The sequence below is a fragment of the Pogoniulus pusillus genome, chromosome 3 (genome assembly GCF_015220805.1).
Source record: "Pogoniulus pusillus isolate bPogPus1 chromosome 3, bPogPus1.pri, whole genome shotgun sequence".
NCBI classification, from domain to species: Eukaryota; Metazoa; Chordata; class Aves; order Piciformes; family Lybiidae; genus Pogoniulus; species Pogoniulus pusillus.
Genome location: NC_087266.1, coordinates 26508382 through 26520579, shown reverse-complemented (window position 1 = coordinate 26520579; position 12198 = coordinate 26508382). Strand labels below are relative to the sequence as shown.

The 12198-nt window shown below is 36.6% G+C and overlaps 1 protein-coding gene across 6 annotated transcripts in view; it reads right to left on the bottom strand.

Moving 5' to 3' along the window:
- Nucleotides 1–12198, bottom strand: part of NBEA (neurobeachin) — a 527236-nt gene that overhangs the window by 376069 nt on the left and 138969 nt on the right. For all 6 annotated transcript variants that reach the window (XM_064173040.1, XM_064173052.1, XM_064173047.1 and 3 more), the window contains 3 exons: nucleotides 5136–5244; nucleotides 3889–4041; nucleotides 2563–2731 (listed from right to left, as the gene is read on the bottom strand). In XM_064173040.1, the coding sequence (XP_064029110.1) occupies nucleotides 2563–2731; nucleotides 3889–4041; nucleotides 5136–5244 (431 nt within the window). The remainder of the gene's footprint in view (nucleotides 1–2562; nucleotides 2732–3888; nucleotides 4042–5135; nucleotides 5245–12198) is intronic.

The following is a 12198-nucleotide window of genomic DNA, read 5'->3' as shown; positions in this document are numbered from 1 at the left end:
TAAGTAATTTGAAGATGTGCATGGCCTCATAGTTCACCAGCTGGCCTCTCAAGGACTGTATGAAAGCCTTAGGAATTGCAATTTTTGATGTCATGCTGCTACAGCAACCCACCAGTATTTACACTACCTGGTTTCCTTTTAGGTAACCTACCAGGCAACCCTCCTGGTTTCCTTTCTGGGACAAACAGAATATTGTCTGGAATTGACACAAACGAGGAGCAAATGTACATTATTCTTAACACAAGAATGAAAGAAAAGGTAGGGAAGTAAACCAGCCACATGCATGCTAATTTAAGAGTTAACTGATTCATGCCTCATTCCTAATTTTGTGTACACCATGCCTTCTGTTCAGACTTTGATGAATACATTACTTCTTTTTTTTTTTGTAGCTATTCAACTGGCATTACAAACAATCCAAAAATACAGCTAACTGCAGAGGCACAGATCTGGGCAGCACAAAAACAAGCCATACCTCCTACAGAAAGAAACATCACATTGTTTCCACAAAAGAGCAAGCCTGACCAGCAGGAAGTCTGTAACATGCAAAACATCTTCAAAGTGTTGTTAGATAGTATCATGACACAGGACTTTTTAAATTAAAAATAAACAAAAAGATCTCAACCCAACCTGCCCCAAAATAATTACAGCAATAACAAGTAGACAGTATTCTCAAACTTACAGTCTTAAATTAGTTAATCAGTTTTCCAGGTCTCTGCCTAGGTATAAAGCTGGCTGACCCCTGGAAAGTTTACCTCCCCACAGCTGGTCATTCCACAATCATAAATACAATGTGCCTACTAGAAGCTTTTCGGATGAACTTCTAACATCCTTATTCCTCACAGAGCTCAGACATGGTTAACTTGTCTGATGGTAACTATACCTATGCAGAGCAACAGTGTGACCCACAACAGAGTAGAACTCTCAACTATGAAGCAAAAAGTCAGTCCCAGCATAGGATTCAGCTCACTCTAATTTCAGACATTTACCACATAGTTGCCAGCATGAAAGACCAGATTCTGTCTGCCTACTGAAATCAACAGAGATCCGATCAATGCAGCTAATGGAGTCTAGAAAGCAAATACCTTTCAAATTAAGTAGCACTCATGGTTCTGTCATCTAGAGATAGAACACAGCTTCCAAAGCATACTAATCAGTGAGATTTGAAATGGTGTAAGGTATCCAAACTACCTCCTAAGAACAAGCAGATTTGACGCAGGATGCATGGACAGCAGATGGGATACCTCAGAGTCTAAAATGATGCTAGAAACCCACATTCCACCAACGGATTCCTGTATTCCACTATCTATAATCAGTAGATATCTATCTCAGATGAAGACATCTTCACTCAAGGCACCAACAATGAATTCAATTCTATCAAAACAGACGAAATCCATAATCAGTGTAAGTAGAATTTATACATTATCAACAACTAATTTTAATAATCTGATATTACAGACTTTTAATTCAAATAAACAAAGAACAGTCTGCTTTTGTTAGGTACTTGCAAAACAAATCTTAATAGCTTCATGAAATATTTTAAATATTATGCTATGAGAGAACTATCAATGGGGTCGCAAATTCAACAGCAGCTACTTCTGTGAGCCTCAACAACTTACAACTCCACTGCCTATTATGATATCTAATCTAGTTACAAGAACTGTTCCTCTGATTTTTATCTATTTAAAATAAAATATTGCAGAAAAACCTTGTGCATTTAGCTCACTTACAAATGAAGAACTATCCAACAACTTACATGCTTTATATGTCACATTCTTAAATATCTGGATATGTGACAGCACTAAAACATTCCCCAATTATTCAATTTCTCAGCATGACAGTAATAGTTACAGAATAAAGATAATTAATAAGTTCTCCTATATAATTTAATTTTTTAAGAGACTTTCAGCCAAATCCTCCCTGCTTTACACAAAAAGTCAGCTAAATGTAATGACATTACAGCTGGAGTGTATAGGATTAGAATGATCTGATGCTCTGGTTAATACACATCTGTTCCACGCAGTATTTAGCTGGTATGCATTATTGTATTTAGTCATTGCTGTCATTCAGTGCCTCCTGAGCTAAGCCAAGCACAGTGAAATCAAACTCTCTTTTACAAGGACAGGGAAAAAAATATATTAAACTAGAAATACAGATTCAGAGACTTCATCAGTGAGAACTAGAAGCTTCCACTTCATTTTCAGGGTCTCTTAACACTAACAAGCATTCAAATCCCACAAAGCTTTCTTTAGCATATGACACACTTAACATTTTCACTTTGTTACAGAAATAAAATAAGGATTTTAATGTTTCTTAAAGTATGTCCACATAGGTATAAGCTGTGTGAGTGAAGACCTGAGCAGGAATCTTCTAGGAATACATATAAATATAAGGAATTAACATCAGATGTATTTGCACATTCCTTGTGCTACTGAACACCAGTACCAATTATTGCCATTTAATTACCTCATTGTCTACAGATTGAAGGAGGTTTCACATATTAATATCATAAAAATTCTCATACAGTACATATTTATATTTTCTTTCTTTATACAGTTCACTTACCTAATCCTTTAGGAGTAATGCCACTGCTATCAGCAGGATTAACCACCCAGTAGTAGTATTTCAGTGTGTGCATTAACTGCAGTACTGTTCCGACTCTGCGAATAGTGTTGTATATCGTAGCAGTTCCAATGAATTCAGCTGACAAGTAGGTATACAAAGACAGCTGCACCTGAGGAATGTAATAAGTTATCCACATAAATGTAAGTTCTGTGTTAGTAAGCTTATCTTGCAGGGTTTTGAGGTTTCACTTTGGACAGGTTATAAAAATGTGAAAAATAATTACAGCTTTAGTTAGGGCAGGGGCTTCACTGACAACCTGGAATGACCTCCAGAGGTCCATTCTAAACCAAATCTACAATTTAAGTTGTGAAAAACACACTGCTTTGTTTATCTTCTGGCTTTTTATACTGGATATAAATATTTTCAAATTTTAGGATCATGTCACATTCCTCAATTGTGTATTTATGAAAACAGGTAATTCATAACATCATAGAATCACTAAGGTTGGAAAAGACCTTTAAGATCTGCAATTCCAATCATAACCCAACTACCGTGAACACTAAACCATGTCCTGAAGGGCCATATCTATATGATTCTTGAACGTCTCCAGGGATGAAGACTCCACCTCCTCCCTGGGCAGCCTCTTCCAATGCCTCACCACTCTCTCAGTGAAGAAGTTTTCCAAATGTCCATTCTAAACCATCCCTTAACAAAACTTAAGTCCATTTCCTCTTGTCCTGTCAGTAGTTACTTGAGGGAAGAGACCAACACCAGCCTCAGTACAACCTTCTTCTGGGTAAGTTGTTATAGAACAGTAAGATCTTCCCTTAGTCTCCTCTTCTCCAGACTAAATAACTCCAGCTCCCTCAGCTGCTGCTCTTTGCACAACATGTTTTACAAATCCCTCACCAGCCTCATTACTCTTCTCTGTACATACTCCAGGACTTGAGTGTCTTTCCTATACTGTGCCACACACTATCACCAGAGATGAAGAGTAACTTTATATAGATTTTATCAAACCAAAATGCAGTAAGTATGCTTAATCTTTAGGAAAACAAATTAAGGCAACCATTGACAAAACAACTGGGTTTCTAGAAACAGACTTCTTGTCATAGAATTAGCCAGAATCTTAGGGAAGAATTTAACTCTTTTTAGGAACTGGAGAACACAGTTAGCAGACTTCACAACCTATAAAATCTTTGCTATTACCATGATTAAAATTTAAAACCAAAAAGAATCCTAAGAGCCATGGTATAAAAGAACATCAGCAGTTACTCATCTAAACTGTTGGAAGGCCATATTAACATCATTCAAGTGTACAGTTACCTTTGCAGGGGTATGTATCCAGATAGCAGGATTAAAAAGGATGTGATCACACAACTGCTTCAGCAGAGGTGCTCCATGAGACAATCCATCTAAATATTTTGCAAATGACAAAAATTGTTCCAGAACTGCTCTGGTTATATGCACTCTAGATGACTGGGGAAAAATAATCAGAAAGAACAAAGACAAAAACTTATTCCTTAATATACTTACAGGAGAAATATGAAGTGATATTTTTCAACAGGTTCATCTTTACTAATTACATGTCATCTAGTATACTTTTATATCAGTGAATATGAAAGTAAGAAAAAATTATCAGGAACTTAAGACTTTCTAATAACCTAATAGTTACATTCAACTGGTTAAAAATACTCATCAATACCTGAGGATAAATACATTTTGAATGTGGTATTATTGTCATTTGATTTCACCATTGGACCACAGAATGCCCAGGTCATAACTTCTTCTCAAATGATTGTTAGACTGACTGCATTCTAATGAATAAAACAGCAGCAGACACGGAGCCATGAGATTCAATTGCAAGAGTATTACTACATTAGTACAGCTGACAAGAATTTGTCTTCAGATTATTAAATCACAGTAACGGGGTTTCGTGGGGGTTTTGGGCAGGGAGGCAGGTAATATACCTCAGACAAGCATCTGAACTGAACCTCATTTTTTTGGTAATTGCTCATCATGTCTGAAAACAAGCAAAGTGAATGTCTCTTGCATTTCTTTCAGGAAGTTACTGTATTACATTTTTTTCTTCAAAACACAGAGCAGAGACACAGAAAATTATCTTGGTTTTTATTATCTCATACAGGCACACAAATTCAAATCTAAATTATGGCACATCCATGATATGTCTGCACAAACTGGGAACCAGAGAACTTTCGTAAAAGAGAGTTTGGGGAACAGAGAGTGGAAAAACACAACTGAAAATGCATTAAAGTAGATCACAAGGAGATCTAAAGTAAAAGCATAAATTAGACAAACATGACCAACTACAAAAAAATGATTCTTTGAATATTGTCATAGAAGAGGACATGAAAGATGAAAAGACTTTTGTAAAGAACTTTTAAGTATTACAAATCAAAAAGACCTTATATCACCAATATACTCTATCAGTCCTTTGAAATAAGTAGTTGAAAATATCACAATAATAGGTGAAATACTAAAAAAGACCAAAAACAACAACAACACAAAAAAAGAAACCCACAGAAAAAACACCCAACAAACTCAAAACATACCTTTTCAAGGAGGTAGCCAATCACTAGAAAACCTTTTCCACCAAGCATTTGTTCCTGCATGGCTACTGAACTTTTAAGAAGCTCAACCAAGAAAGCCAACAGGGTAGCACTGCATGTAAAGAAAAAGCACTTATTCAGATTACAAATTTAGAAAGGTCCATCTTTTACACTCTTAATATTCATCGGCTATGAAGTGATAGAAACAGAATCAACCTGGTTGGAAGAGACCTCCAAGATCATTCATTGAAAGAATACAATCTTACTTTTCCATAGAAAAAGAATCTCAAACAATTGTTCACCTATTGCAACAGCAGGAGTGGGAGTTCGTATTCAAACAGAAGTGCAAAATCATTCTGTCAGCTCTCCTGATTTTATGAGGATTATGCCAGATTTTAAATATTGAGTCCTGCAGCTTGCAGTTCTAGACAAAGGTTTTGCAGTTGGAAGAGGTAGGGAATGATGAGTGGGATCCAGCTGACAGTGACACAATGATGCAGGCAGTGACCATTTCACCATCCAAGATTGGGCGAAACAGCAAAACTTGCAGGCACTAGGTATATCTTTATTCTACACTTTGAGTCCTTTGAGTTACTACTACTACAGAAAACAGGCACAAAAAGGCTTAACTTTTACGTGGGCAGCAATGTTGCCCAAAACCCACAGCAGAACAACAGCAGGGTGGAGAACTTCCATCATACTCCAGACCAAACAGAAAAAACTACTAAGAAAAGCACAGAGAGACTCCAGGAATCACAAGGAAATCACTCTGCATCCCATCCCATACCTTTCCAATCAGTAAGTGAGGGGTTAGGATGAAAAACAGTGTTCAGAAACAGTTATGGTTTGGAAACAGAAGACACATGAAAGACTCCAGGGGACAGATTTGGCAAGAAAAAATTAATCATATGACAGATCAATACACCCTAGAGAAAATAAAATTAAAATCTCAATTGACTCTTGAGTGTTGATGAAGAAACAAAAATACACAACTATCGATGAAAAATCCAGAGCAAAGAGAAAAAGAAAAAAACCCAAAAAGTCTCAAACCAACAGCATTTACAAACGAAGTATTTTAAATGACTTCTCAAGTATTTTCAAAAGAAAATGACAGAATGCATTGTACTACACATACAATGCATAAAGTCATCATTCCTTTTCTTAAAATAGCTACATGAGTTCCTAGCTGTACAAATATCTACAACCATGAAAACACACACAGATGGAAGACACAGGCAAGAGCAAAAACTGTGGCAGTTAGGAAAAAGTGTATGAAATTTCCAACTCGTATTTCAGAAATTTCGGCTTCAGTTACAGTACCTAATCAGCTGAAAGCTCACTTGCTTTCCAAACAAAACTTTTACTTTGAAGTAAGTGTTGAGATTGGTTAATCCATGTTAGCACCAAAAAAACAATGAATATGCTGAGGAAAACAAGTTTCATTCTATTTGGTGAGCAAGGCTGCCAAGCGAAAAGTACACAGTGTAGGCAAAGTACACGCTGTGAACATGAAATGGTGCCTTGTCTTGCTTCATTGTTGAATGGTCACAATAATCAGTCTGAAAATCACACACAGAATGCTCCACAGTGTCAGCAGTAAAAGAACACAGATAATATCCATTTACAGTACTCAAATCTTTTATCAAAACAGCCTGTCAAACTGTCACATCAATTTCAAACCAAGTTCTATGTATCAATTTTTTCCTACCCCAACCAAAGGTTTCTACTGCATTTGTCATCTAAAATAAAGATAGTCATCATTTGTCCTACATGACAATTCTTCAGAAAATCATGTAAAGGGATGAAGATTTATATTTAGAAACTTTTAAAAAAAATAATTGATAGGTCAAAGATAATTCCATATAAACGGTGCTTGCTAACACTGTTGATGAGTAATCTCATGACTTAGGAGGATGACCCATTAGATATAAAGAACAGCACATATTAAAAGCTAAAATACAATAATATTTAATATTTAACATTAATATTATTTTGAAAAGCCAAAAATATTTTGTGATTTATCAAAAGTCTTATTCTTTGTATTGCAGTTTATCTGTCCAATCTATGACCCTAGATGCAAACTGATCGTCTGGAGTTATCTTACAGTAATACAAAATCTGCAAGCAATTGGTAAGACATTCTGCTATGACTCCTAACACAAGTTGTAAGACACACTGACACCCTAACAAGGGAGAATCTTATCTCTTCTTTGTAAATACACATAAAATATACCAGTACATTCAGAATTACTGTGGGCAGTCAATATTTAACCCTGGTAAAGACACACAAATATGAATCGATAAAGTTTACTACTTCAGATAGAGCCCAAATAACCACTTTTTAGCTACTAACCATCTTTATGTGGACTACAGCTAACTAATTAATCCTGCTACCCACACAAGCTCTGCAAAGCTATCCCTACCTATCACTGCAAAGTGATGCCAATGTTTCCAGTTCCAGGAAAACATATTAATTTAGCCAGTATCTTGTGAATGAGCTATGCCTTTCCTAAGTCCAAAACTGCTTTTAACATCTATTGAACCTGACACAAAAAGACATCAGAAGCCAGTTCTGCAAAATCAGCTCAGGTCTGCAAGCAGTAACTCTAGCTCCTAATCCTTCTGCATTACCCAAGATTGCTGCCATAAATAACAGAGCTGACAGCAGTATATGTTACTCCTGATCGTGGGAAAGGGCATGAATGCATCATTACATTTTACACCTTCAAGCACATTAAAATATTCTAAGTACCAGAAAAATAAGCAGCTAAGGAGAAACACCTTGCAGTCACAGTGAAGTTTCAGGTAAATACTGTTTGGTACCACAGTCCTGATAAAAACTAGCATCATAATTTTCCACATCACTATGCCAGTGGTATTCTGGGGTGCATTAAGAAGAGTGTGGCCAACAGACCAAGGGAAGTTCTCCTCCCACTCTGCTCTGGTGAGGGCATGCCTGGAGCAGTGTGCCCAGTTCTTGGCTCCCCAGGTCAAGAAGGACAAGGAAGTACTGGAAGGAGTCCAAGCAATGGCCACAATAAGAGGACTGGAGCATCTCTCTTAATAGGAGACCCGGGGCTGTTTAGCATGGAAAAGAGAAGACCGAGAGGGGATCTAATCAGTGAATACAAATATCTAAAATGTGGAGGTTATGAGGATGGGCCTGGTCTCTTTTCAGTGGTGACCCATTTACAGAGCAGACAGATTTGATTATTTTACTTTAAAAAAAAGCCAGTAAAATAATAATGCCCTTACTGAATAGGAGAGGAAAACAGAAAAGTTGTGTTTAAAGATGTGCACGAAGAAAAACACAGAATATGTGAATCCTTAACACTTAATGCAGATATAGGATACATGAGCATTCGCCCAAAACCTTCCCCTCAACCAAGCTAATCCACCAAACTCCAGTGCTCATTGTCGCTGCTCCCCACTCCCACCCCAACCCGACAACTGTCTCCCATTAAGCCCAAGCAGGCCATTTGCTGCGGCCTTAGAGGTTACAGGCAGGTTGACTGCCACATAGTTATCACAGATAAGACCCCTCCTAAGATCCAAAAGGAAGAGAGAAAAGAGACAGAATTGACTTTGCTGCCAACTTATAAAGTGATAGTAGAGTTATGGGATGGAATAACAAAATTAGCATTTCCGTGGATAACCAGGTCTGGCCCCTGGGATGGGACTTGTCTCTGTGGTTTTCTCAAGGGAATCTGGGACGCCTCCTCCTACCACAACCAGTGAAAGGATAAGGGGCAAAGGGTGCCAACTGGAGCACAGGAGGTTTCACTTGATCTTAAAGGAAAATGTCCTTGCTCTGAGGGTGACAGAGCACTAGAGCAGGCTGCCCAGAGAGACTGTAGAGCCTCCTCCTCTGAGACTTTCACAAACCGTCTGCTCACATTTCTGTTGAGCCTGATCTATGTGAACCTGCTGTGGGGGTTGTTGAGTAGATGATCTCCAGAATTCACTTCCAATTCATATTGTTCAGCGTTTCTGCAATATTTTAGTGACAGAAGAACTGTAAGCATTTGTAAACTCTCACTGGAAGTACGGTACCGCAGTCATCACTGGCTGAAGATGACAGTCAGAAAACTGATTGCATGCTTGGGCTGGTTTTTTTTTCCAGAAACCTTGCTTGCACATGTGTGAGATAAAACTTCTTTTTTTGGAGGACGATGAGGGGAATGAAACTGCACTAAAAAAAACAGCTGTTGAACAAAACACTCTTTTTATATGTTATGTTCTCTGTCTTACATACTTCATGATAGACAGCATTCAGTCTGACTTAAAAGACTTAAGAGTTAACAATTCTCAAGCTAAGCTAATAAACTCCCAAGGGAGGTGGTGGATTTCCCTACGTTAGACATTTTCAAGGTCCAGCTTGACAGGGTGCTGGGCCATCTCATTTAAACTATAATCTTACCCTGAAAAGTTAGACTAGATGATCCTTGAGGTCCCTTCCAACCCGATATTCTCTGAACCTATGAGGCTTCACCAGTCTCTTCAAAACTCCTCTTTCCACATATGTTCAGACTGACCTCAAGCAAATATTTAAGAGTGTGTGTGTTTATGAAAATTCATAGTGACATAACGAATCTTCTCTTCTCAATATTGCATTTTAAGACTTCAGGCTTCTAGAGAAATGACTGCCTCGTTTAGACGACTGTATCCAGAACCTGGAACATATTTCTAAGGATAGTCAATTTATGTAGTCACTTTGGCAGCTGAAAACAAATTAAACCTGAAGGTTTAAAATACAAAAATTTTAATCTGCAGAACCATGTTGCCAAAATGATGCTTTAAAAAAGGCTTTCTTGACACAGAGGAAATAATACTGATTAGAAGGCTGTCTTCTAAGATGAACAATTTTTCAGACACAATTTATCAAGCTTACCAGTAAGTAAAATGCATCAAAATGCAGCAGGGCTCACATTAAACTTGCAAAACTCTGTGCGCTGCCATACAAAATTTCTCTCCATTTTTGCCTATTTTCAACTCCCTTAGATACAAAGGTAAACATAGACACCCTGCCTAGAGCAGACCAGTCTGTCTGCAGTGCAGCTAAGACAACAGATACACAATGAAAGTATGTATGTCAATCACCACAGAATCAGACAATTTTTACTGCAAACAATTATATTTCAGAATGAAATTTTTCCAGCAGTTTTCCATTATTAAGAAAAAAAGACCAAACAAAAGGCTGAAAATGGCTGCAGACCAAACATGAAGATGCTGCAATTGAAAAGGTTATAACATCATTTATTCTATAATCAGTGTATGGTAGAGACAGTAAGTCTCTGGAATACTGTTAAGGAAAACACTGAAGACTAATTACATTATTACTGCGTTGAATGGCTTTTCCCTCAGACACACATTGCCTCTTGTGAAAACTATTTTTCTTTTTGTTTTTATAGATAAAACAGAAGGACAAAATTGATGTTTGTATTATATTCTAATGGGAAGATGTTCATAATATCTGTACATGTTTATGACATTTGTGAAGTCCCTACCCCTATAATTCAGAAGGTTTTCCCATATGAAGTACACTGTACAGTTATGAATAACACTTGTCTTATTCAATCGTCTAAAGATTTAGATTTAATATAAACATTATGCTTCAATAGTTCACCATTATGTTTCAACATCAGAAAGCTTCAGTACTGCAATCTTCAGTCAACAGCCATGCCACGTTTCTCCTTAAATACACCACAGATTCACAAAACCAATAGACTTCAAAATCCCAAAATACAACACTTCCTTCTTCATTAAGAATGATTACACACAAATATTCCATTTCCACTCTCCTTTTATAAGTACAGGAATTTTAAAGAATTTTACATGTTACATGTAAAAGCTCATGGTGGAAATCTGAGAGTTACAAAAACTGTTTGACAATCACTGAATGACACAGAGCCACCCTTGTCAAATTCTATACTGACCTATAGATCCCACTAAGTAAACAATTATTACTGTTTTGTGGAGCTTAAATACAGAATAATTTAGATAAACTATTCTTAGGAAATTAGTTTTTATTATTTCAACTTAAACATGAAGCATCTTATTAGGAACATCAGTCATATATTCAAATAAACTCAGGTGACAAATGCTTTGAAGGAATAAAGAAAACCCTAGAAAGTCAGAAATCTGCACAGGAAGGAAGGAAGGAAGGAAGGAAGGAAGGAAGGAAGGAAGGAAGGAAGGAAGGAAGGAAGGAAGGAAGGAAACCCCCCAAAACAACAACAAAAAACCCAAACAAAACAAACAAAAAAAAAAAACCCAATAAAAACCCCACCAACAAAACAACCTCCCCCAAAAACCAAACAAACAAGACAAATTTTGCTGTTAATTATGGTTTTATTACTACATAGCTGAAGCTGTCTAGTTTACTCAAAATCACAGAATCGCTCTTTCTCATGATAATTCCTCTGATAAAATTACCTCAATTACTTAAACTTTCATCTTGGATTGTGTTTTATATAGTTATCTGGATTGCACTTTACAAAAGGCATTTTCAATCAAAGCAGGCACATAGCTATACCGATCCAAGTATATTATTAATAACTGACAATTTAACATGAAGAGTCTACGTAAAAGAGAATGATGTAAGTAGTTGTTCTATCTGGTTATCTTGGGGAGGATTCTTTATAAACTAATGCCATTTGTACATTCACCTTCACCAAAATAAGACAAAAGGATAGTATGATCAACTCCACTGCAGGCTGTTTATATGATAATCTCAGTAAGCAAATCTTAGCATAAACAGATAAAACTATAGTAAGAAAAATTATACACCAACTTAAAATGAATGCTTTATTTTAAAAAGAAAATCCTACATTTATTGCCCCTTAATTTCAAGTCAAAATGCAATACTGGTCATATTGAGATAAATTATTACTAATATTGATAGTCTTTATCTGCTGGCTACCCATTATATCTCACTGTTAGCAAACAATTTAAATTGGTTTGTCTGGTTCATTAAATAATTTGTTACTTCATCAAAATAGGTGCTAAACATTTCATTGTGCAGACTTAAGAAATCCTCAAGAAGACACATTAGCAATATATTTTGA